This window comes from Cyclopterus lumpus, chromosome 3 (assembly GCF_009769545.1).
Source record: "Cyclopterus lumpus isolate fCycLum1 chromosome 3, fCycLum1.pri, whole genome shotgun sequence".
Classification (NCBI taxonomy): Eukaryota; Metazoa; Chordata; class Actinopteri; order Perciformes; family Cyclopteridae; genus Cyclopterus; species Cyclopterus lumpus.
Window position 1 is genome coordinate 20,011,786 of NC_046968.1, and position 27,354 is coordinate 20,039,139.

The following is a 27,354-nucleotide window of genomic DNA, read 5'->3' on the forward strand; positions in this document are numbered from 1 at the left end:
TGCGGGGGAAGGAGAGAAGCAGGACGAAGGGGGAATTGCCTGTGGCACGCATCAGTTTTTACAGGGGTCACCACCAGTACACATTGACTGAAATGTACAGACACACTTACATACATGCAAGCCCCCCCCCCCCCCCCCCCCATCTCTTTCTCCACATATTTTTGTTTTTTTACCAAACTTGTATAAGTGCACCTACATGCAATCATTTAAAGGCATTTCAAGATCATCAAATAAAAAGAAACATAGCCATGAACGTATAATGCGACATCAGTGCTGACAAAATGGTTATACAGAAGGACAATAAACACAATCTTGCATGCTAGAGATGTGTGTAGACGTGACCATATACTACCATATACTGCCTTCCTCCCAGTGTCCAGAGAATAACGGACACAGGAGGATCAAATTGATTAACTTCGGAGTTCTTAGCAGTAATGCTGCGGATTAAGACTAATAAATGTTTAATTCAAAGCCAAACCAGGATCAAACGTTAGAAAGGCCCGCGGCTCATTTTCTGGGGTCAGCATGATTCTGCTCTTTCCTCTCCTCCTCCACTTACTCCTCCTCCCTCAGCTGTTGGTTTTCAGCTGTATTATGACAGCCACTACAGATTGTCTCACTAGCAACTAAAGGCCCTGCCCTTGTGCCTACACATCATTAGCTCTCCATCTGTCAGCTTCCTAACAGGTTCCCACTAATTCCCAAGGACTCACTTCATTGCATTCCTGTCCAACAGGCAGCAGCAGTCAGTTAAAGACTACGCTCTGTCCTGTTGTTTCTCTTCCTTACTTTTACTCTCTCTGTCTCCACTTTTAATCTTTCCACTCATCCCCCTCTTTTTCTTCTCCTCAGACTTGTTCCTTAAAGTATGTGGCAATATTTAAGGATAGCGCCAATGGTCAACAGGGGATTAGCAAGTATGGAGGTTGGAGAATGTGTGAAAAACATTTAAGCCAAACACTCTGCGACACAGTGGCTCTCTCAGTCGCATGCATGCGCACAGAGATAACTAACACACACACACACACGCATCACGTTTAACACTTAGCATGCTCACATGGTCCAAAGCCCCGCTTCTGAGAGGAATAAAGGCAGACAAAATATATAGATTATATATAGATAGATTCTGCATATACCATTTTTAAATAAATCATAATGAAAAGGCACAGAACACTGTAGTGGCTACTGGCGGCAACATTGACACTAGTCCCAGCAAATGGGCTTTGTGGCTGTGTATGTAACTTTATCTGTAGAGGGGGAATACAGCAGTGGTTGGGTAATGGAAAGGTCATTTAGCCAATCCCCCCAGGTAGGGGGGCTGGTCTGACACGGCTCGTTTGTCACAGTTCAATAACTGCCACTCCAGGGAGTGCGAGAGAGAGAGAGAGAGAGAGGGGTATGAAACTTAAGTGTATTTGTGTGTGAGTGCGTGCTGAAGCCCTGGTGTGTGATAGTGTGCTCAGACCCTGGCTGCACAGCTGATTCCCAGTGCTTGTTCCTCCATTAGAGACCCTAAAACGGGGTCACAGCGAAGGCCAAGCACCACAGATCCACCATCTCGACTTGAAAACTTGTTGGGAGCCTTAGTCTGGAAGCAATATCCTAACTTAAACTCATAAATGAAATAAATAGATACAAATTAAATTGGGAAAACTGAATTTTAAACCCTAAAATAGCCACTCCAGAAGGATGGCTATAGCAGGCGAGAACATTTTCAAACGCCCCATTGTAAAAGCCTAAAACCATTTAAAAACCATTATTGTCACAAGGTATACGTATCTGTTTTGTGGGTAAAGGGTTTTCACAGGACAGCATTGTTGCGCTTGGATAAATCATCCAAAAAGATCCATCTGTCCAATCAATCAATAAATCAACCATATCTCTGGCTGGTGCAATATATGTAAAATTGCATCTCAAAGTGATTTTTTATTTTTTCATAAATATAAAACAAATAACAGTAAAAGACGGCGCTCCATTATTCTCAGTTGGCTGTATTGATTAGTTCTGTCCCATGAACATGTCGTTAGGTGTGTGAATGATCCCCTCCAGCTTTGTGAGAGAGCCAAAGATTTTCACACATCTCATTGAGTGACGGGTGAGAGACACCACAGTCTGTCCTCCTCACTTTGAAAATCAATAATAGGCTTCTAGCTTCTAGGTTCACATTCACATGTCTCCATATCTTCCTGGAAAGATGCCTGAGGCACAGATTTGTTTTCATCTCAACTGGATTGAGAGATTTGGGATTTCATCTCTGACCCCGTGGAGATGTGAGAACTACTGACTACATAAAGGGAGGGTTTGATCCCATGAAATACTGAGAGATATTTTTTTTTAGAAAGGTCTGTGTCTACCCCTTGTGTTCATCACAGGAAAGTGCAGAACAACGGTGGGATGAAAATGTTTGTCGGTCACAAAACATCTTTTGGAGATATTTTTTTTATTGTATTGACGTGCTAACATATTGATAAAGTATTATAATAATTTCACTAATATAAGTTAATAATGATTTCATATCTATGATACAACACAGCCAGTCTAGGTGCTAGCTCACCACTGGCAAACATTCAGCCATCTGAAACTGAAACTCACACTGTATGTGTGTGTTTGTTTGTCAGTGTAAATGACCAAATGAGAAATAAAATGTTCATCTGCAGCTAACAGATTATATAAAACAGAAACATACTGACTACATTATCCAAGCAGATAGTGTACATAATCTGCTGTTGTGTTTGACAAATTTACAAATCCTTTTAAACTACACATTCAGTATTATACATCTCGTAAGAAAGATGCTGTCTCACACACGGGCTGAGCTGACTGTGGTCAGTGACATCAGAAACTCTTCCTCATTCTTCAGGACTCACCGGCGTTCCGTCGACTCACCGTTGAACCACAGTCTACTCGGCTGATGGGCGATTAACTTTAGAGAGAAAACAGTGAAAGAAGTTCGCACTAAGGGTGGCAACTGTGTTCAGTTCATGGAAGTAACAACTGAGATGACACCTTTGAGGTTTAAAGATGCTTTCTGGGTAAGTCTGTTTCTGTGCTCTCGTGCTTTGCTGTGGTTTCCTTGTCCTTTAAAACTGAATGTGCATTAGTGTTTTTGAAGTCATGCAATCTTTTATGTTCATTTCTTTATGTAGAATTCACATGTTGCGTAAACTACAATTTTATTTATTAATTTAGCAGATATTCTAAAGTAGGCCTACCTACAAAACAAAACCCTTCGATTACCAGTAATCTGCAGACAAAAGCTAGCCAACATTGTAAGTGTAGAGGTCACATTTACTATTTTATATTTTTTTTAAAACATGTTCTAGCAATGTTGTACCACTTAACCAAGACAGTACTGATAAGTTGAATGGTTCATAAATACCCCAAACTCTGTGCTACAAGGTCCATCTGTAATGTAATGTAAGTTATTGTGTGTCAAACTATCTGCTCTACTATTTGAGGGGCAGTTTCATGAAGTATGTGATATATTCTATTTTTGCTAAATGTTAGTTCTGCATTTTTACCACAGAGTGAGTTCAGGATTGACTCAAGAATATGTTGCAACAGTTGTTGAGCAATGCTGTTCATTTTAATATGTCTTTAAGCTTTTTATTTTTTCCTGCAGGGGTCCAATTTCACCTGTCATGCAGGCTATGACGCTGTGATCCAAAGGTTGCAAGATGGAAGGCAAATGTGCAAAGATGTGGAGGAGCTTTTAAAGATGAGGTAGCATCAGTCTGTATTTCAGTAACTGAAACACAATTTGTGTGATTGTTGTGTAATTATGTTACCATAACATGGCTAGAAATCCAAGTAAATATAGTTTTTTCCAGCAGTTCATGATAGAATGAGAAAACAACTGGATTACGCTGCAGATAATTGAGGCGACTGGAGTATTTATTATCATGAGACAACAACATGTAATCAGTCCTACTTGAATTCAGTTAGTCACACTGCTGCTCTGCATCCCAAAAGATTAACAATTTAGTATATAAAAAAAATAAGGTTCAGTGTGTTAATACATTTTGTAATTCAATATAACAAAGGATGGGTGGGGCCAATTAAGGACATTTTATTACCCAACAATATATATATATTTTCACGATATTATTTTTTCCTGATTAATCTGTAATGACGAACATACAATACTAGGGTTTTTTGTTGTTAAATGGAGGTGTGAGGTGTAAATGATGTTAGCATATCACAACAAAATGCAGTGATGCCTAACGAGTCTCTTTTGTCAGGACAAGAAAAACAGTTCAGTTGTATAAGTAAATACTAAAAAACTAATTATGGGCTGCAGTGTGATGCATCTGGTCATACTTCACAGGGCACTAGCAGAGGAGAAGTATGGAAAGGAACTGGTGACTATTGCTCGCAAAGCAGGAGGACACACAGAGATCAGGTAAATACATCGACTGGCATTCTGTCTGATGGCACGTTAGAAAAAGGGTCACGTATTCATTTCGTTGCAAGGACAATGTGATGAGTTCATTGCCGATTGAAACTGACCCTCAACATATGAAACATCAGTCAGGCGTCTATGAGTCATCATTTATTTTTTTAAAGGAAACACATTTCTAGGTCTTTGAGAAAAGGAGTGGCCGTGTTTCTGTGTCTGCAACCAACTGCAGCAACAGTGGGTCATTATGTGTTGCCAGATTTCCTGTTCCTGTCCTGTCATAAGCAGTCAGACATTTAAGATGTACCAAGCTTTCTCTCATTTATTTCTGATCCTAAATGTGCATTGTTTTTCCAGCACCATGAGAGCATCCTTTGAACTATTAAAAACACGTAAGTGTTTCTAGCCAAGGACAAATCAAACCAAAGTACTAAATACTGCTGCTGTTGTTAAAATGTGTTTTATAATGTGTACAATTGATTCAGTTTGCTGTTTTTGGCTGCAGAAATCGAGAACATTGGTAACTTCCACATCCAACTGTCCGATATATTGAAAGAGGAGGTGAAAAAGATCGAGACATTCAGAGAACGGCAGAAAGAGCAGAGGAAGAAGGTACTGGGCAATTTGTGCTGCTTAACAACTGACTTATTGTACACAAATAAAGGTGAGGTTTCATTGCCCTGATGAACATAATGTGAGGTTTGATTGCTTTATTTAGCTTGAGGCATATAGAGATTAATCTTCTCTGTGTGCAGATTGTATGTATCCCTAAGGTCATTTAAATCCCTTTATAGGTAATAAATATGTATTCATATTTAAAAAGCTAAGTAATCACCATTCACAATATATATTTCCTACAATGATAACACAATTCCAGTCATTATTAAACCTTCTGGAAGCTGGACAAGTTATTTCAGTTAGACATTATTTTTAGTTTCTACAGTATGTTAGTAACTGTGGGTATCAAAAGGATATAGATGAATACAATATGTATTTTAAGTTTGACCATTCTACTTCCCCTTATAGTTCCAAAGCATCATGGAGAAGGTTCAGAAGAAAAAGGTTTATTTGTACAAGAGGACCGTGGAAGTAAGTAACAGCCAAAACTGATCATTTCAATTAGTACACTTTGCATTTAATCCAGAAATCAAACATGACTTATATGTATGTATATATGATCATCATTGGCATAAATAGCAAACATTACACAGCTCTTGGAACACTGGTTTCTGTTTCTGTCTCTTACAGTCGAAGAAGTATTATGAGCTGAGATGCAGAGAGAAAGACGAGGCAGAACAGGGGGTCGAGAAGACAACCGTTCCATCCAAGAACTCAGAAAAAGTATATTAACTAAACTGGCTACCTCACTATAAGAGTACCGTCAGACCAGTTTGTGGTTTGTGGTTTCAAATATAGACTTCCTTTTAGACATTTGGCTTTGCACCCCAAACTGCAAGTTTAGTGGTGGGACTTTCCTGCAATTGTGCACAGTGATGTAACTATGCAACATCTAGCAAGGAGGAGCTAAAGTATGTTCATGGGCTGCAGTTACAGCTGGCATCTCTTTGAAAGTGCATTAAATCTTTTGCATATTCCTAAATTACTCTTGTGTTTAGACTTTTGCATATTCAAGAAAGGTGCCAAATACACATTTTCAACAGGTCTAACATGTTGTGGCCTTCTGATGTTATTGTGATGATGTTTTAAAGTGATGAATTATCTCCAGTTGGTGATGAGAACTTGCCACACTGGTCATGCATGTCACTTCCTGTGCAATACTTTTTTTCACAGATGCGTCACAAGGCAAAGCAAAGCAGACAGGCAGCCAATGAAGCCGGTATGACTCAGAATCATGTCTCCTCTCTACAATGTCTATAATTAACCTGCACAAATCACTGTATGTCTGTATTCATGGCTTGTTTGTTTTTCAATACAGTCGTCACAGATTATATAAGTTTAGAGAAAGCGTGCACTGTATATGGTTTTTCAAATACATTTGTGTTTTGTTCTATGTTTAATTTCTAACTATAACCATCTGTAATGATACCGCAATCTCTCACAGAGAAGCTGTACTTTACCAACATTGTTCAGCTAGAGAGTGTTCGCCAGGACTGGGAAGAGACACACAAAAGCACCTGTGAGGTACTGTGGACTATACTTCTATATTACATGTCATAACCAGAACGAGGGCTTCTAACCAGAAGACTAGACCTCACACCAAGTCCCTTTATCTGCAAGTATGATTCCTCTCACAGCACCTTGCTACTGCTGACCAATGAGGAAATGCATATCTTGCATTGAGCATGCTAACATAGACACAACAAACCCACATCCACAAAGCAACTTCTTCAAAGTGGAGATCTGTTTTGTGTTTTCTATGTAAATTTAAACAAATCAGCCATTCCTAATACAGTCAGATGATAAGTCTCTCTGAGTCACTGAAATGAACTTTGGTACAGTAGAAACCGGTAGTGTGTGTTTCTCAGGTGTTCCAGCAACTGGAGGGAGATCGCATCAGCATGCTCAGGTGTTGTCTCTGGGACCACTGCAACCATTTCTCCACACAGTGTGTCAAAGATGATGAGGTGACCTTAACTTTTTCTAGTTAAATATATTTATATTGATAAACCATCCCTGAAAGGGACAGTTCATCCCAACATACATGTTTTCCCTCTTACCTGTAGTGCTATTTATCAATACTGATTGTTTTGGTGTGAGTTGCCTTGTCGTAGAGATGTATGCCTTCTTTGGAATATAATGGTACTATATTGCAGTTAAAACTATTGTTTTAAGGATATAGTCCGCATTTAAAACTGATCAAGGTCTGTGAATTATCTTCAGTAACAGGGTCATGATTTCTGGAAAGAGAAATTGCAGTTTTCAAACATGTTTATTTGGCCCTTTCAGCACAACAAGCCGAGTGCCATATAGTCCCAATATATTCAAGAAAAGGCAGACGTCTGTATAGCAGATATCTCCAAAACTAGACAACTCCCAGCAAAGCAATGCAGATTGATACATAGCACTACAGGGAAGAGGAAAATAATATATCTTTGATTTTGGGGTGAACTACCCTTTAACCCTCTGGGTTCAGCTTGGGCTGAGTGTCGCTTATTTGAAAATGTTGGTATGCTAACATGCTAAACAAAGATGGTGAACATGGTTTACATTATATCTTCTAAATAGCATTGTCATTGCGAGCATGTTAGCATACTTAGGCTGGAGATATGTCCACTAGTTCTTGAAAGAAAGAACCAGCAGCACATGTCACACATTTGGTCGAGGATTTTGCAAAAGCACCTTTCATACATGCTTAGTTTCTTCCTCATTTATTTTTTTGCATGCATAACTGCAATTAAAAAGAAAGTCTCTCTCCACAAAAATGTTATACAGGATTTGCCTTTTGTTTTTCAGTTCATCGAGGAGGTGAGGAAGCTACTGGAACAGTGTGACACCACCACAGACAACAACTATTTCATAGGCATGAAAAGTACAGGAATGAGGCCTCCAGGTAAGAGACTCCTCGTGTAGATTGTCCTTTCGCTTTCAGAGAAAACTATAAACTTAAGGGGAGAAGTGAAAGAAGGTGCGATCACAACATAACTGGATTTAGAGTGCTACTCAACTTCTAACTCTCTCTTTCGGTGGACACACACCGACCGAAAGCAACACTTGACCTCCCTTCTCAAATAAGCCGTTTCTCTTTTCCTCACACAGAGCCCATATTGTTCGAGAACTTCTACCAGACGGAGACATCCCGGAACAGCAATGGCCAAGCTCATTTCGCAGTAGGAGAAGAAGACGTGACGATGAGGTTTGACACAATCCACATTGGAGGAGGAACCAGGAGGAGACAGCATTGTTACTGTTATACCCTTCACCGATAGGGTGAAGGGTATAACACGTGACTACTGCATGTCGTTGTGGCAGTAAGAACATGCTGTCTCCTCCTGGTTCATCTTTCTTCAGTACCTTTCTCAATTTTAAACACTACACAAATAAAATCTTCTTTTTGACAATGTGAAAGAATCAAATAAGGCTGTTATTTAGGCCAAAATTGTCTGTTGATCAGAACACTTCTATGTATCCTAAATATCTACCCTGACCTGGATCATTCAGGTGCTCTGATACCCTATTCGCAAGTTCTGTGAACATCAATGTCGACAGTCTTCAAAACTCACAATCAGCAATGACACCTTTTGGCGAGTGTAAGTAGAGTGTGTGGCCTCCTTAGAATGTTGAATTTAACATAAAACCATGATTTGTAACAAAACCTAAACGTGTAAATAAATAGAAAAACATCACTTTTTTTGCACATTTTTATTGAATAAAATATCAATGTGCTGTATACAATGTATTGTATACAAAAAGTTTGATTTCTCAAGGAAGTTAACATGTTGCTTTTGCATGGCCTACTTTCACTCTGGTTTAGTTGCGCCCCTCACGGGCCTCCAGCAGACAGCAGCATCGGCAACAGTTGCAGCTGATGAAGACAGCTACATTGTTCTTTATGAATACACTGCCCAGGTGATTACATGCCTTATTATTGTTATACTATTTGCAATACTGAGACGTTACTGCACATGAAACCAAGTGTGTACAGTATGTAGGTGATCAGTGAAGATATTTGGTGATACAGGCTGCTTCGTGTAACCAACATGTGTTGTGTTTGTTCACATGGGCTGGTCAGGAGGAGGATGAGCTGTCTGTCAGTAGAGGAGACATCGTCCGGGTGTTGGAACAAGGAGAAGATTGCTGGTGGATAGCGGAGAGCAACGGGCTGACTGGACTGGTGCCAGGAAACTATCTGGCCAAAATCTGAACGATAAGCCACCTGGAGTTGTTCCTCGGCTTCCAGTGACTTTGCTTTGTCAGTGTGCCATATGATAAAAGAATGTATCGCCAATTCATTATTAAACTCGATGTGATGAATCACAAGTAAACATTAGATGTAGATCGGTGCATATAATAATAATAATAATCCATTTAATTTATATAGTGCTTTTCAAGATACTCAAAGACACTTTACACCGTAGACACAGCTACGGGGAGCAATGCAGGGTTAAGTGTCTTGCTCAAGGACACATCGACTAGGGCGGGGATTGAACTGCCAATCTTGATTGAAAGACGGGCATGCTAACCACTGACCCATAGTCGCCCCAATATGGTGTTAAGGGGTGGATAAAGTGGTGGGACATCAATGACGCGGTATTCAGCGGCGCAAATTAGTCAATTTGACATATGATGCCCCCAACTTTATTTCTCATTTAGCACACAGTTTAACACATATGCTAATCTGGGCACGTACCTGCTCTCCTCCATTCCCTGTTGCGTTGTCTATTTGGCTAGCTAAGTTTGCTCTCACAATGTCAGTGCGTTGTCCTGCTGCTTTATCCTCTCAGGAAGATGCCTGAGATCCTGAAAGGCTTGACCAGGTACCGTCTCCTCTGAATAACACCCACGGGCTAAAACCCCATGTGATCGGACAAGCTAACAGTTAGCGTTAGCATTAGTTAACGTTATCTACTTCACGTTAAATAGTATTACTTATAGAGCGGTTTGGTTTAAAACAATATCCTGGTGGGGCAGGAGGTGTTTAATCTACAGTTTTTCTTAAAAAATAATTTAAAATGTGTGCTGTACAAGATAATCCATATAATTTGTTTTTTACTGCAGTTACTAACTTCTTCCAGCTGCGAGCTAATGACGGCAACCGCACTCGGCAAAACAGCCAATCAAATTGAAGCAGAATGACAATTGTTTTCCCGCAGAAGGAACACTTGCCATTTATAACACCATTTTAAATCTACTCCTCCATCTAGCAACTGACTTTAAATTGTAGCATAATAATAAGCAAAAGTAGTTGATGTTTTATGACATGCTTTCTCCACAACGTTATGAATTTCTAAATTACTCACCACTGCTCCTGGTTTCTCACGTTCTTATGTGGTATTTTCTTCAATGTTTTTGTATGCTTGAGAGCTGGGGAAGATTGATGGTTACAGTACTGTAATTATATGTCTGCGGTCCATTGGGAAACTCATTTCACATACAGTATGTCAAGTGATGACGTAGCTATGTATTTAAATATTATATTTTTCATGCAACTGATGAAATATCAAATAATTAAAATGAAATTTCATGTAAAGCCATGTGGATGAAATGAAATGGCCATTAACCAGTCAAGTTGAAATGTATGACTTTATTTGTCTCCAGTCTATACACAATTTTGTTTGTAAGTTTTTTTTTTCAGCGTCACAAGCTAAATATCTAGCAGTCAATTTAACAGCTAAAAAATATTAAAACGGTGCACAATTTCACAAAAAAATATAAAGTAATGTGTCATAATTCCGATAGCAGGGTATACTAGGAATCTAAACAGGGATTTCTCTGACTGTAACAAACTGAAGCTACACATAGTCTTCAGGTAACACTGATAACACTCCTACTAATAGCACTGGAGACTAAAAGGTTCATTCACAATGTATGTATTGGCGATGCCTCGCTAATGAAGCCTGATTTGGAGAACATCAACACCAAAACAGAACATACATTATTCACAACCTGAATATTTGTGAATATGAAAAACTCTTTCTTCCAAACATGGCTTTAAGAGACAAAACTTTGCGCTGCTCCACAAACAAAATTCTGAGACAAAATCACTGAATCTGTTGTGTCTATGGTTTTTTTTCCATTTTCACAAAATCTGGTTCTTACCAACCAAGTTCTTAGCAAAATTGTACATGTTCTTTTTAGCATAGATTTTCATTTACAACCAGGAAATATTTCCAGAGCTCCAGCCGTTGTGCAAACTAGCACACAAGGAAATACAGTACATTCTTTTACACATTATGCTCCAAATTACTTCTCATAATCCTCAGTGGGAAGTTTGATCAAGCCACATTAAAAGAAATACATTTCTGCATCAACATCAATAATGTCAATTAGCCACATACAACTTTGGCTACTGTAAATATTTCAGTATTTGTAAGGAGAAAAAAAGAACATTTAATGTAACAGTAACTTACAAAGCATGTCAATAAATAACTGGTTTCCCCTTGAAGCACCCACCCACCCAAACCACATCACCAGTGTTCGCTACTTTATCATGAATTGTGCAAGGTGTGCTTGGCCTTATATAACTACAGCTGAAATCTACTGTGGACATGTCCAGTGATGTTCCTTTTGATTTTTTTATTGAGTGCTTCGTTGGTTGGCTGCCTCCTTCATGCATAGCTGTTGGTTGTGACCAGCAGCTCGTACGCAGGGTCATGACCCCTCCTACACAACACCACGCAGGCACAGAGCATGCCCAGCATCTGTAGGCAGACAGCAATTGAACAAAAGAAAAGCTGTTATACAAGTCTTTATGCTCTTCAGCAAACTTGGCAGGAAAACAACACGAGCAAGAGCTAACGATCAGTTATTTTATACTTCTTGTCAAGCATCCTGAAAAAAGAAGGTAATCCATGAGATCAGGAGATCTCATGGATTACCTTCTTTTTTTACCACTTCGCTACTATGGTAAATCACACTGTGTAAGCACATAATGTTAAACCAAAAAAGCATGATCTTTTAACACACGCAGTTTGCATGCTGTGTTATAATGAGAACGTTTGAGGGTAATACTAAGTGATTGGCCATGCTGTCAGTCGCTGCTTTGGGAGCAGTGGTTTCTTGGTCAGCAGCAACCATGCTGAGCTTTTAAACACAATAAGAATTAGTGGACACAATTAGGTCAGAGTTGCTGTCCGCTCAGTTCGTGTTGACAGAGACGAATGCAGCTTTAAATATTCTCCCAATAAACATGCTTTTGACTTGAATGAAACAGTCATGGAATAAGATGCATTATGTGTGTGTTTTCTGCAGTGAGGCAGAAATGTGTTGTGAATTCATTAACCTCAGTGTGATACTAACTGTCGTCCTTTCTTAGATTTAGGAATACTCTGCGATTTGCTTTGCGGTCCGAAAGTCCGGCAGGTTTATAAACATCCCTGGTTCAGCGGATTTAAACCAAATAAATCAAGTAAAACCTAAGAACTAATTATTTGCGTGTGTAATCTAACAATAACTGTTGTATTCACTTCCAAATAAGTGGCTGAGAGGCTATTGCCAAGCTAGGGATTTGTTTAAAACCTGTCTGGCTGCTTGCACTGATTGACTACTTAATACATTTTGTATTTTCCCTGATAATTTCAGGTGGCATTGAAGTTGTCCTCCTTACCTGTATTGATGCAAAAGTGAGTGCAGCCCAGATGACATACATCATGATCTCCTTTAACTTTTTCACCACAAGAGCTTCACAACCCTACAACAGAAAATGAATGACATTAAAATGGTTTCACCGGCATAAAAATATTTCTCACAAAACAAAACAAGAATAACACCAGACAACCACATTATACTTCTGCTTGTGCCACAGAAGAAAGAAAATGACATTCATAACTTGAAATTTGTGCTGTGGGTTTAACATCTTGTTTGTACCTCTTGGTAGAGATCCGCAGGTCGAGTGAGAGTACCGGAACAGTTAATGATGCTGGGCTGGCAGCAGCTGACTGGGACACTGTTGTTTTTAGATTCTTTAAACCAGTGCGTGTTCCTCCAGTCAGAATAGTTGTGGATGCCACAGCAGTGAAGCTAACAGGACAATAGCAAAGAATAGAGAGGGAGAATAATCAGAATGTGTGGAGTTCAGAACACAATTTGAAATAAAAAGAAAATAAATTCATTAAAATTAGAATGTATATTTTTACATGACAATTTATCTGTCAAAAGTCAAATGTTGTCTTCTTACCTGCCTCTGCACATAGTCAATGGCGCGGCTGGGGGCGTCGGTGTTAGTGCCGTTGTACTCGTTGTAAACCTTCTGTATGGAGTGATTCACCTCATTTTCTACCTGAAACAAAAGCACAGCAGCAGTTACTGTCCCTGCTCAGAGACTGCAAATTGCATATGTTATCTATAAGGGACAGTTTTTCACATTATTATAAAGCTAATTTACAATGTAGGCCCTGAGGTAACACTCTTACCCAATGGGATTTGTAGTACTTGAGAGCGGCTAAACAAATCAACATTAATTAATCCTAGCAAAGGAAGTTTTGAAACAAAAACATGATGCAACAAAATATTAAGTTTTGCGTGAAATGAATACTCCTAATGCTATGAACTATATCCATCCTATCTTCCACTACTAGCACACAGACACACACAATACAATATCACACATATAGATGCAAAGTTTGAGATTCTGACAAAATGATGCAAACTTAGACCCACTTCCATTTAACTTTACTTGTGAAATACAATTGCAGTCCAATGAGACTGTTTACCTTTGCCCTGTATGTGTAGCCAAGCACCACCACCACACACTCTGTCACAAACACCAGCAGGAGAATGGCAGCAAACTGAAATGACAACAAAGACACATTGTTTAGAGGCTTATTAGTCAGGTGAGTTAGAAATAAAATGATGACTTGACATCGCTAATGATTTTTCAGCGCCATTTAATTAGCAAAGTAGTCCACACTCACAGTTGCCAAACCACAGGAGCTTTCACGTATTGTTGCACAGCAGCCAATCAAGCCAATGATGAAGAGAAGAGTCCCGACTGCTATTATTATGATAGCAGGAATCAAAGTGTACACATCTTCAAAGAAGTGGTCATAGTCGTCATATGTGATAAACACATAGGCTCCGATGTAGCATAAAATCCCAGCTGCAGCCTGTAGAGAGAAACACAAACCACAGAAAAGTAAGACTGAAGACTTTTTTCTTTATTGGATATTGATCTGTCAATTGTTAATCTGTTTCTGTTTGTAATTAGGGATGATTTGTTTATCTTAAATTATAATATACAGTGCTATGCAGTACAGTAATTAAGGTGCTATATAGTGTGTGCATTTCTCGCCTCCCCATATTAAGTAATATCAATTAGTATTCCTTACACTGTATTTAATTATGGTCATGTCAATAAAGCTAAATTGAATTCAAAACAGAATAAAGGAAAAAGTAAACAGGCAAGAGATCAAGAACTTGATTAAAACAAATACTTCATTAGAAAATATGCATAATTTCATACATTGAAAAAATATTGAGCTCAAGCTGACAAAGACAACACATTTGAAAGGCCACTTGTTATCTCTACATGTGTCATCCATCCTGGGAGTTGATACAGTCTTTCATTTTTTATTTGAAGCTAAACCGAATAGAGCAATATTCAATATTCATGTATATCTTAATCCATTACTGTTCATTCCATGATTCAATCGCTCGGAAAGCAGCCGCCAGAGGACCGAACAGCTGCTGCATAACGTCATTGCTACAACTTGTGGGCGGCAGCTACCGACACACTGCTACTTGCTACCTTCACATTATTGTTAGTCCAACTCGTGCCCCCCTCCCCCCACAGTGAATAGCCTGCCTTAAGAAAACAGCTCGCGCATCGCCATCCGCAGACTGCAGCGCATCTCTGGCGCAGTTGGCTAGCCCGCTAATGCTCTCCATCCCTGGCCTCTGATGCTGCACATTGTTCAAACATCCGTCGTTTTCTTACCCAAAATATGAGATTGAGAAAAACCAACACGGTTTTGGATGACGTAATTCCACACTGCCCCATGGTAACTTGATGTCCAAAATGAAAACTAAGACTATAAAAATATATATTGATGCACCTGCACCTTTGCTGGTATGATAATAAAATGGCTTCGGTGGTCCTGCCCCAAAGTGCAGATTCTTCTGGGCTCGACCAATGAAAACGCCGCAAAAAAAAGAAGACGGTCACATGCTCCAATGACATCACCATTCAAAAAAAAAACTGTGATGGAGTATATTTGAGTATTTATTGCTCAGCTTTGCACAATGTAGATTGCATTCTATGTAAACAGCGCGGCGTGTGCATTCAATATGCATTGTGTATGTAACTTGATTGAAGTTACTTATCACAGTAAATCACTGCAACCAGTTGCACACTTTCTTACACAGACATCATATAATTATGTGTTTAAAAAAAATAATTGTTTAACACAACACCTTCATATGTCATTTAGCTTGATTTGCTCACCACAGAATGGATTTTAATTAATTCAGTGGGATGTAAGGTGTCATTAACAATAAGAAGAATTGTAAGGAGAATATTTGATGTTTTAACTACATCCATCGCTGTCACCATCAATCATTTTCAGCTGTCTGGGTCTGCCGGACTAGCAGTTGAGTGTTTTTCGGAGAGAAAAAATAATTACTTTATAAATGAAGTTTGTGCTGATTTCTCAATGGCATGAAATCAATATAGGTAGTAGGCCTGCAATAACTCATCTTCAACTGATGCCGGTGCAATGGTGTGTTTGAGGTGTTACATTTATGAACAAACGGCTGACCTCTTATGAACATAAAGGTTTACTATAAGCCTCTTGAAAAACACTGATGGGCAGCGTCAGCATAGAAATTGCTTTGGGGGTATATTTCATGGGGCTTTCTGCCACAGGGTGGCAGTGTAGCATCTGGTTTTACACTGGATTCAAATGAGAGGAAGATATATCAAGTGTAAGCTGTTGGTAAAAACACCCTACAACCATATCACAAACCTGAGGATGACCACATATATTTTTCAGATGTTCAGTTTGAATAAAATAATAAAACACGCACTGCAACAATACAGTCCCGTAGTAGTAATGAATGAACTTGATATGCTTTCTTTACTCAAACCTATGCATCTCCTCTGAGGGCAAGATGGATTACTCAATTGAATATTTGTATCTTTGGGGCACTCAATCCATAATGACTTGGACTGGTGCCTGAAGCCTTGTTTATTTATTGAGTTAAAGCTCGTCACATTTGTCTCTGTAAGCTTTTGGTTGTTCAAACATGAGCACTTACACATTCAAGTAGAAGACAAGGCTACTGTTGACACAACATACATCTGTAGTGTGAATTATGCATCAACTTTACCTGTTGGCTAAGAATTGAGTAATTATTTAAACAGAACAATATAAAACAAAGAAACAAGCACATAAACAAGAAGTCAAACACAGGGTGTAAGACGTTCCAAAGTCTATGAATTAGGGTCATATTTTCTTACAACTAATTTGCAAGAAATATGTGAGTGACTTACAGTTTGTACATATAATTACAGACTTTTTCACCATGCACTATGGACAATGTCTGTTTGGTTAATGGTGTGGTAAGTTATTGGTTAAGTTCAGTGTGGCTTCACTTACTGAAAAAGCAAAAGGCCTTGGTTGGGTTTACACGTTCTCCTCCTCTTCTACATGTCAGAAGAAAACATGACATTTATTCATTTCAATGTGGTGACAAAAATGATGAATCAGATGTCTTGTGCACGAATGCAAATGGAGTTGCCTCAAGAAGAATATTGTATGGTGAACATAGTGTAGTCCTTTATACTGCCTGTTGTGTTTGTTCAAGTTTAAATGCTCTCACACAGAAACTTATTTACACGAGCAACACTTAAATTAGTGGAAGACAAAACTGTCCAAAAAAAACTAATGATAATAAAGTGAAGCCAAAGGGTCTGACAAAGCGTCAGTATGTGACGAGGTAAAATTACATTACATTACATTACATGTCATTTAGCTGACGCTTTTATCCAAAGCGACTTACAATAAGTGCATTAAACCATGAGTCCAAACTCAGAACAACAAGAATCAAGCAAGTACAATTTCTTCAATAACGTTAAACTACAGAGTACTATCCGTACGTGCCATTTAAGTGCTACTAAAGTGCTAAACAACAAAGTGCTATCGGTAAGGGACATTTAAGTGTTACTAGAGTGCTACTACGGCTCAACCTTCCCTATTCAAGGTATAGTCGAAAAAGTCGATTGTCACACCGAGGTTCCTGGCAGTCAGAGTCGGAGCCAGCACTGAGTTGTTGAAGTTAATAGTCAGGTCGTGGGTGGGAGAGCCTTTTCCTGGAAGGAGGAGAAGTTCAGTCTTGTCCGGGTTAATTTTCAGGTGGTGAGCGGACATCCACTGAGAGATGTCGGTCAGACAGGCAGAGATTCGTGCTGCTACCTGTGTTTCGGATTGGGGAAACGACAACATGTTGACTGTAAATCATGTTGTTGTTTTCTTTCCTCAAAACATAACCAAATAAAAGGATTACTGATTCCTTCCTGAAAAATATGAATTTGTCACATCAGAAATTTAGGATAACAGGCCATGATTTGGATCACATTGCAGCTATTTAAACTAAAACAGATTTGAAAACTAAAATATCACTATTCAAATTCCCATTTCACCTATTCAGGATGAGGACATATAAATGATTGCCTTCATTGAGCACCATCATTTGGTGTAACGTATTCCCTATGCTGAATATATGCCTCAGTATCTAGCTATTCTGGTCTTCTGCTGTGTTGTTATATGCTGATTGGAATTATGTAATGTCTTTATTAGCGATTATACATAACATGGCTAAACTATTGAGTCTTTAAACAACATTAACTTTTAATTTGAATTATAATAATCAGATTAATAACATGCGGCAGCCTGCCATTTAAAGTTAATTAATAAAAGACACAATATTTGCATTTGAAGATGAAATTTCTCGCAAAATTGAAATACAGACGAGAACATCTTGTGTACATATGCAATAAGATATGCTGATTCTGTTTTTAGACAAGTGTGTTCACTGCAAAGACTGGAACTAGTTTGCACTATTACAGGTAACCAAAAAGAACCTTTTAACCCAAATGAGGAAATGTGTTTTTAAGTTATACTTACTTTTCATATTTCATGTAGCCTACCGAAAAGGTTAATTTTTATCAAATTGTACCCAATTTTCTAGCCTAACCTACTGGTGTATAACGTTCTGCACCTGCAAGTTAGAGATTGTCAAGGCTGTTTGACCAAATAAGGTTAGCTTGAAAACAAATCTATTTTGGACAAATTATCAGAACACTATATCAATTCACCAGAACCACAAACTAACGCCTGCAAAATGACCATAAAGAAACATGTTTCAACATTTGAACATTCATGAAGGTATTCATTCCAGGACTGCTGTATTGGATTGCTTTCCTTTTTTTGGTGGACCTAATTAACTGTTCTTTATTCTGAGTTTCTTACTGGGCCAGACTTGTTGAGTTAACTCTCATCTGAATAGTGGATTAAAGTCTTTGTTTCCTCCCACCAGTGACTACTCTGAATACGACGCAAGTAAAGCAACAGTGTGGGAGAGATATTGAAATAGCCTTCCCTTTATCTACGATGGAAAGCCCAAGGCAAAGAATGGGCCATCTCACCTCACCACTATTGATCGAGAGAATCATCCCTTTATGCAAGATAGGGAAAAGTACAAAGGATAATATTGATTTCATGTCAAAATATTCAGAAAACTATATTGTGTGATTTATATAAGATGCCTACATTTGGATTTATATAAGTGTTATTTTGGAAATGCCTTTAGTACAAAAGTGAAAAACGCATTTTTACTCATGCTCAGCAATCAGTTGTTAGTGTTGGGCCCATAAATAAGGACTGTGGAGGTCAAATGTATCAGACCCTCACAGAGGCAAACACAATGTTAAAGTTTTTAAGCCAAGATTAACACAATTACAGCAACTGTTCTCTGTTCATTTTAGAACCCTAAGCACCACGTGCTGGTTGATGCTCAAATGAGTCATACATATACTGGACTTCAATATGCTATATTCTCCATTAAGAAACGAATAAGAAGTAGGCATGCAGAAGCATTTCTTCAGAGAATCAAAACGGGATCTATTAACATCTTAGAATGTATCCGCTTCAGAGCAAAGTCAAAGCAGTGCAAATAATTATTTTATTTAATATAAATAACTTTCAACGACAAGACAATGTGAAATATCATCATCAAAATAAATTGGGGGGAAAAAAAACAACTTTACGTGTATTGTAAATGGCCGAGTCAGTCACAGAGAATTACAATCATGATGAGCAGGAGACTCTAGGCTGCGTCTAATCTATTTATTTTAAACCCATCAAGTCAGATGACCTGGAATCCGTGTTCATGCGTGACAGGCATCCTCTGTATCACTTTCGGCTTTGGAAGTAGCTCTCTAAAATCTTCATCAGCATGTCCGCCTCCTGAAAGAGAGAGCCCATAACATCATATTCGATACAAAAGTAATTTCAGTTCATTTGTCTTCGTGAAAACCACGTATGTACACTAGTGGTATAATCACCTGATTTTTCGTGCGGCTCTCTCGTGTATCCACCTGCGCTTGCAACGCCCCCCGCAGGAACTCGCGAAAGAGCTCCACGAGCGCGCTCTGCTCCACGGGGAGGCTGACTTCCAGCGCATCGACACCCTGCCCCTGAGCTGGAGGCAGCAGGGGGGTATCCATCACGCTCTTCTTGCCCATGAAATGTCCTAACCAATCAAAGACACCGCTCGTGAATATAGACTCAAACTAAAGGGAGAACAAACCTAACTTTTAGGGACATGGCAAAAGCAATATCGATAGAGGCAGAACATGTTATCATGTAAAACTAAACTAAGACTATATTACATGTGAAAAATATATGACATTTGATTAATTTGATTCCATTCGATGCAAACATGACCGACTGGTCCACAGCTTTTAAAATCAGACGATTCTTACCTGTTGCCCAAAGATTGCCTCTTGGATTCACTTTAATTTTTGCAACTTTATTCCGAAGCTCAGACAGGTCGAAACTGACTGCAGCAGTGAAAGACATGAAAGAAAAGAGTACAAGACAAGCAAATAAGCTACAGTGGCACACATTATTCAGCGTAAAGCCTCTCATCTCAGCGCGGAGTGGCGAACTGTCCTCCAGGGTGCAGATTTTCAAGTGTCTCCTCTCGGTCGTGGATTGCTCAGACTCACGCTGCTTTTATAGGATCTCCTGTGCGGGGTGGGCTCTGCTTATCTTGCGTGTAGTTCACTTTTAATTCAGCCAGCTGCATTAATCGAAATGTAGCCTACTCATCCGAGTCATTGTCACGGTGTTGTTGGACCGAGCCTCTGGCTGTGCGTATTTACGCACCACACGATTCATCTTTTAACTCGAGGTAGATGCGAATGTTTAATGAAAAATAGTCTTCTCGGCCATCAAATTACACAAGCAGCAATGCAGTGCGCACATGTTCAGTGCGGTTTCATTAACTAAGGTTTGATTTGACTTTCTCCTGTTAAAGGGATTTTCAGACGTTTTTAAGGATGTACGGCTGCATTTCATCAAGCTCTTACAATCCACATAAAAACAATCAACTATGATATGCAATAACATACAATATATTGCCACCATTAATATAAGCTGCATACACACATAAATAATGACTTAGAGGTTGTGTACTTTTTGGTGTAAATTGTGCGATCCACAACATAGAGGTGATAGCTATAGCTTCCCTCTGGAGCAATACATTGAGTGATTTCCTGCAGGTCCCCCAACCCCCTCCTGCTCCGAGGGCCATGTCTGGCCCCTAACAATGAGCAACATGACATTTGGCCAGTTGCAGCATGCTGCTGGCATCACCATCAGCCCTCTGAGGACAACCGGCTGATTCTCACTGCTAATTTAGAGCTGATAAGACAGACAGCCTCTTTGTCACTTCAGGGTGCTAAAGTTGCAGGTTTAGTGGAATAGTGCAATTTGCATGTTGCTCTTTTCATAACCTTTGGCATTCACACACACACACACACACACACTTGTGATTTCAGACATTCCGCACAGCTGAATGTCAGTCTAATTAAAAGACTGTCTGACCATCACTGCATCACTCTCATGAAGTTCACAGATGATGAACTCAGACAGCCGTGGTTTTGGACAACACTGCATTTTCCTTAAGACATGATGGATAATGGTAACTTGTGTTATTATTCACTCAACACACCAAAATGAGAAGATGAGTGAAGCTCATGCTTCAACTGATACCTGACTCACAGAACTATTGAAAGTTTATCGAAAAGCAGTTTTAAAGGAGACTGCTTGATTTATGACTTTCTTAATCCATGTGTGATGTATCATGTCTATTTGCGACCACTGAAGCATAATCCGTTGTGTCCAAACAATATGGCAGAGATAAAAATCTAAATTTTAAAAAAGCTCCACTAAACAGGCGACAACAACCAAATGCAATCTGTAAAAGTACCCCAACAGTTTGGAGTGGATCAATATTATGGTTATATTTATGATTAATTGGATGCGTTGGAAAGCCGCAGTCAATTTCATCTTGATTGCAAGAACACTCGGTGTGCTCCCTTTAAGAGAACAGAAACAAGGTTAACGCATGTCTAATGAAAAGCTAAGCCCACTTCAGAAGAGAGTGTGTGAGCCTCATTCCAGTGACCTTTACATAAGAAAGTTATCAAACAACCCATTACATCATTTAATTCCCACAAAAATGTGATAAGCAACAAAATATTTCTGGTAGTTTGGTAAATTTACACTAATTTGACAGTGTGCGCTATTGGTTTCATCGGGTATTTAGCTTTATGAATTCAAAACAGGTGGCAGGGTGGACAGTGGCTTTTAATGTAACAGGGGCCAAGAGAACACAAAACAAAGTTACAATAATCTATAGTGAATGGTAACCAGATTTCATATTTAATATCATTCATATTCAGTTTTCATAAAATACTTCACATATCTTTTTCAAAGACAATGAATCAACAGAAAAGAAACACAAATTAATGTATCTTGATGAATGCAGTTTCACATTCTGAGGATTACAAATAAAGATACATTTCAAACTAAATCTAGCCAAGTTCCCCTCACAAAAATATTTTTAAAGCTTGAATTTTTCAAATGTAAACACCCTATCCACCTTTCTATAAAATGTTGAAACAAAATGGTACAAAAAAGCCAATTGGGTTTGACAAAATCTAACTTAATTCTGTTTTGAAAGGCATGACTGAGGTTTCCTGGACGTAGTTTATCTTTTTTGAGCCGTGAAGTTTTGGTATCTCACTCTCGATGGACCAACACAAAGAGACCCAGCAGGAAGAGAACAGCATACTGCAGAATGAAAACAGAAGATTTCATAAATTAGTCATGCCGAAAACCTTCAAGCTTAAAAACTGCGATGGAGTCCACCAACTTACTTTGAACTTGGGGTAATCATTCATGAGAATGGTGACAATTCCGATGTATGGCACAAACCTGGAGATGATACAAATGCTTACGGTCAATTGCATTGATGCATTCAATATGTCAGTTTTGAACTAATAACGTTTCCCACAGTACACAAAATGTCTACACTGAATAAAACACTTTGACTTTTGCTAGCATAAGGGATGTAATCAGACGTCCGAGAGCAGAAATCATTGGCGCTTCTAGGAAAGATGGTAAAACATGTCATAATATCCATCTTTAATAATCAGAAGACACCTTTCTGGTATGGGTCTGCCTCAATAATTGTTGTTGTTTATATCATTTGAGCCGACCGCAATCATTTCACGCAATCATTGGATTCCACAATCACGTGAAATGACAAATGTGGCAACAAATAGAAAGTGAAATAGATACATTTCCAAAGCAAGATGATGTTGGTAGAGAGTTGCCAGGAACGGGTCTCTTGATTCATTATGGTTCGTCTCTGATATACACTGCAGCTCCTCAAGACTCAAGTTCCTGTGTTTTGCTTTCAGCTGGGTAAAGTGAAGCGGGTTAGTCTGAAGCTGGAACGGTTAATCCCTGTTGCATATTAACTCTTGTTACATTTGTTACAGGCAGCCTACACAACAGAGTTTAGTTGTGTAGGCTGTGTTGTGCAGCAGAGCGAGAGGTCAATTTGAAGATGAAGTCACTCTTTTGCCAATGACCACATCATTTCGATGGGCAGCCATTAAAATGTACAACATGGATTTAGGTTGAGTTGCAAAGCCAAATTTAACAGCGCAGAGTTACATAAAATGAAAAAGAAATTAAACCATAAATCGCTAATAATTGTTTTATCTCAAATTGAATGATCGTGACAGCCATATTCTGGGATTAACATCTGCTCAAACATATACCTAGCTTCAGCCTTTAATGCCCCTCCTATCTGTAGAAGCAAGGCATGTATTAATCTCTTTGTGTGAAGGTGCAATTAGTATTTCCTGCGGAACCGCTTGTAATTAGATTTGTTTGTATAAAAGGTGAGTACAGAGACGACTATTGTTCCGTTTTTTTCCGCAATATCGCATCATACACATCACATCTGTTAGGGGTTTTGTTTGTAAAATAAAAATAAATTAAAAAAAAACAGAACGCAGTTATGGAGTCATGCTATTTGTTTGAACATGGCGAGTCAGACAGAGATCCCCACATTAGCCCTTGCAGTACCTAATTACTATCTTTAATAGTCACTAAAACACCATCTCTCTCATCCATCTAGAAGAGCACTGATGAAGCGAATGAATTGCATATGTCCTCAATGTAAATTAACTGGCAAAGATAATAGAACAACTCTAATCCCCAAATCTTAAACCGCAAAGATGGGAAATTGCTGCTTTTTGCATATGACCTTCTTCTCAGTTTGTCACCATCCAATGCAAATTAGATTAGATCCATTAGATTGTAAGTGTGTCTTTTATTGAGTCCAATGCAGAAAAACCTTGGCAACACATATTGTGTTATCTTGCCACTACAGACGATTGATTTTATACTGATTTTATATTGATTTATACATATTCTTTGATTTTTCAAACTTTCATTGATTGCAATTCTCCTCCAGTTTTGAGTGAGAAACATATCTAAATGATACTACAACAGGTGATTTGATCTGTCCTATTATGGATTTTTCCTCCAAACAATGCACTTACCCCCTAGCTCGTCCCACCACATCTTTTTTTTTCCAGCCAGTGTTGGCCCTGCTTGTACAGTCCTCTGTCGTCCACAGCATTGTTGTCCCCTTTGGTCAAGAACTTAATGTCTCCATTTTCCCTGGGAACAAAGTATCAGTGTAATTTTAGACCACAATGAACACCAAGACCTCCTTTTCAACACATCTGTGTCTGGATGAGGATGCATGATTAGCGTGACATATCACAAAGGCCTCTCTGAGAATTTTTTGATAACTTTAGATAACTATGAATGACACTCAGGTTTGACACACAGGCATGGGACCCACTGATACTGAAACTACGAATGAATCATTGACAACACTATGAATAAGATGTGTATTCATACTTTTCATGGATCTTTAGTACTCTATGTACTATTGGAATCTCTCTGCCTTCTATCCTGAAGACAACAATCTCTCCGACTCTGATTGGATCCTCTACTCGGTTGGTCAGAAACAGCAGGTCTCCTCTGTGGAAAGCTGGCTCCATACTCCCACTGAAATGAATGGTAGATATACATCATCAAAGTAGTTAGTTCATATATATATATATATATATATATATATATATATATATATATATATATATATATATATACACAACATTTCCACTTGTATTAAATAATATGCAAATCCAAACTTAACCATTAACAGATATTAGCGAGTCCTTTTAAGAGTAAAAAAACAACTAAATGTGTGCATTGAAAAAACAAGGAAACAACTCAGCTCAATAGCATATTGCAACGTTTATAAAGTCACAAGGTGGTATTAATAACTGACCGTCAACATGACTGCTCAACATTACATGGCATGAGATTAAGATTTAAAAAATGACTGACATCCCTACCCATCAGTGGTTAAACTGGGATTGTATAGCTTGCATTACTTAAAACTAAAATACTAGTTACTACGGATTACTGGAGACCAGCAACAGGCAGGCATGAGGACCAATTAGCACAGTTTAACAAAACTTCATTTTAAGCAACTAACTACATACACACACTTTCACAGAATCAGAAAGTAATTATGTTGCAGAATGATCCTACTTCCACGGACAACTATTCATGCATTTAGCATAATGATGGCAAAAAGGTGACTTGTATTTAATATTATTTCTGTTTACCAAGGTGTGGCATGGCTTAGTTAAACTAGAGCTAAAGAAATGGACAGTCAAATAAAGCGTGCCTAATCTGTGATGTTTGTGTGATCTATCTACCTGTTTTTTTGTTTTTCAGAAGAAAGCCAACCATGTCTAACGCTGTACTACAGAGAGATTCACAATTCTTCAATATTGTTGGCAACCTCAAATTTGGTGTTATTCAGCCTGAGTGATGCTCTCTCTAATGACCACTTACATCACAACTGTACATATGCTATAGAGATTTACAGCAAAACTACATCCTAGTGAAAAGGAGCAAATCCATGAGATTCAGTGACTGAGCAACTTCTTCTATCAGATATGTGTTGTGGTACAATGTAGTTTACATGTTCAGAAGTGTGCTAACAAAGTACTCAATTACCTAGTGTCGCCCAATAATAAATGACAGCTGCCTGAGAAAAAATGCAAACCCCCCACAAAAACCGAAATCCTACCGGTTGTTAGAAATGTGGCAATGCCTATTTTTACATACATAACAAACAGTCTTTGGGTGAAGTACTTGTTTATTCATGCGTTTTTCCTCCATGCTGAACCCATCTCCCTAGGAAGTTCTTAACTTCACACAGGATGTTAGCTAGTGAAATTCCCACATCACTAATCTCTCATCAGCAGGGGCTACACATGCCAAATTAAGGAAGAACAGGAACCTAATTCCCAACCAACATACCTGAGAACAACAACAATTGGACTCTCACTGCCAGTGACAACCATCAGTCCCTTCCAGATCATCAGAGCAGAGGAAACAATCATACCAAAGTTTAGCACCTGGTAATAGAGCTGCAAACAAAAAGAGGATTATTAAAATGACATGTCCAATAACTACTCAAAACATACGTGTGTGTGTATATAGCAATAAATACCACAAATCCAGGTATTAACTAACTCAAGACCCAACTTAGTTGTTAACTCTGAATTGTGCCCCCCATATGTTTAATCACATTAAATTCAGTGGGGCTTCACTGGTAACGTTGAGCTAATCTGAAGTTAGACTTTAGCTAACGGTGCCATGGCAATAGTGTGGTGAAATGATGAGGAAACTAGCTAGCTACACTGAAGTCAGGAGTAATGTTTGATCAAGGTTACCATCTGTGTTTCATGCTGCAGTACAAAGGGGACCTTTAAGAGACACACGTGCACGAAACAGTGCCCTTTCTATGTTGCTAACAGGTGACAAACAGGCTCCAGCGTTAGAAGGCGGTCGGCGGCTAGTTCACGTTAGCTCAGCGGTGTCTCACCATACAAAGAGGCGCTCGTAACATCAGAGTAAACTCATGTTCGGCTACATACCTGCCGCTTATTCATGCGCCGAACATCGTCGAGAAAGTCTATCGACAACATGGTGGCAAATACTAGTGGATAGAAAAAGCACTTAAATCACATTAAGACGTTTAAAGTAACAGGCATACGGATGCACCGTCCAGCACTGACACATGCATCCGAATCTTCCGGGTGCGCGCAACCGGAAGTCCCGCCCCCGTGCGAGCTCTGTGTTGAGGTGTCAGTTCAGGATACGAGAGAGAGAGAGCAGCGAGGCGGTTGACAAAAAATTAAATGAAACGTGTCGCAAGCTCTACGTTTGTTCAATAGTGTCTTACAGTAGTTTATGGACAGCCAAGAGGGACTATTACGTTAAAATACGGACATTAATGGGATAGTTTTGAGTTGGTGATAATTCTGTGTGGATTCAGTAGGTATTGCTGTGCAGCAGTTGCAATACAAAGTGGGAGGAGTGCAAATATAAAGTCTAAAAAAAGAATAACTATATATATAGCCTAAGTGTAAGAGTGCCTGGTTAATGCAGAATTGACATGATTATGATATCCTTTCAGATTACACATAATCATAAGAGCCTTTCTTTTGATTGAGAGTGACATCGGTAAAATAATTATTTTGACTCATAAACCAAACAAGCACCAATATAAACAATCACTCTGAAACAACAATTTATGGCATATTAATGGTCATCTTTAAAGGTGGGTAAACTCTATTCTGTAAATAAAACAGTGCATAACGT

At 38.8% G+C, this 27,354-nt stretch overlaps 4 protein-coding genes across 5 annotated transcripts; 1 reads left to right on the top strand and 3 right to left on the bottom strand.

Annotated features, from left to right (window-relative positions):
* Positions 1–2,812: 2,812 nt before the first annotated feature.
* On the top strand, positions 2,813–9,347 carry pstpip1b (proline-serine-threonine phosphatase interacting protein 1b). 2 transcript variants are annotated; one of them, XM_034525761.1, is made up of 15 exons: positions 2,814–3,032; positions 3,623–3,723; positions 4,328–4,402; positions 4,757–4,791; positions 4,905–5,011; positions 5,426–5,488; positions 5,648–5,740; positions 6,191–6,236; positions 6,462–6,541; positions 6,886–6,984; positions 7,814–7,910; positions 8,117–8,213; positions 8,519–8,607; positions 8,832–8,926; positions 9,090–9,347. In XM_034525761.1, the coding sequence occupies exons 1-15, from the start codon at positions 2,982–2,984 to the stop codon at positions 9,219–9,221; spliced, it is 1,260 nt and encodes a 419-aa protein (XP_034381652.1). In that variant the 5' UTR covers positions 2,814–2,981; the 3' UTR covers positions 9,222–9,347. The 2 variants fall into 2 exon arrangements, with proteins under 2 accessions (XP_034381660.1, XP_034381652.1); XM_034525769.1 differs by lacking the exons at positions 8,519–8,607; positions 8,832–8,926 and having other exon boundaries at positions 2,813–3,032.
* Positions 9,348–10,586: 1,239 nt separating this feature from the next.
* On the bottom strand, positions 10,587–15,119 carry tspan3b (tetraspanin 3b). The gene is made up of 7 exons (XM_034525781.1): positions 14,952–15,119; positions 13,930–14,121; positions 13,729–13,803; positions 13,194–13,295; positions 12,884–13,036; positions 12,624–12,707; positions 10,587–11,718 (listed from the first exon to the last, which is right to left on the bottom strand). Exons 1-7 carry the CDS (start codon positions 15,012–15,014, stop codon positions 11,626–11,628), a joined length of 762 nt encoding a protein of 253 aa, XP_034381672.1. The 5' UTR covers positions 15,015–15,119; the 3' UTR covers positions 10,587–11,625.
* A 4,306-nt stretch (positions 15,120–19,425) lies between these two features.
* Positions 19,426–20,163, bottom strand: nmbb (neuromedin Bb). Its single transcript, XM_034529423.1, has 3 exons — positions 19,998–20,163; positions 19,578–19,765; positions 19,426–19,479 (listed from the first exon to the last, which is right to left on the bottom strand). Exons 1-3 carry the CDS (start codon positions 20,161–20,163, stop codon positions 19,426–19,428), a joined length of 408 nt encoding a protein of 135 aa, XP_034385314.1.
* Positions 20,164–21,867: 1,704 nt separating this feature from the next.
* Positions 21,868–26,806, bottom strand: sec11a (SEC11 homolog A, signal peptidase complex subunit). The gene is given in 7 exon segments (XM_034529248.1): positions 21,868–22,374; positions 22,461–22,518; positions 24,162–24,190; positions 24,192–24,282; positions 24,529–24,678; positions 26,008–26,117; positions 26,628–26,806. Coding segments are annotated over 7 exon segments (540 nt in total). The 5' UTR covers positions 26,679–26,806; the 3' UTR covers positions 21,868–22,323.
* Positions 26,807–27,354: the final 548 nt, after the last annotated feature.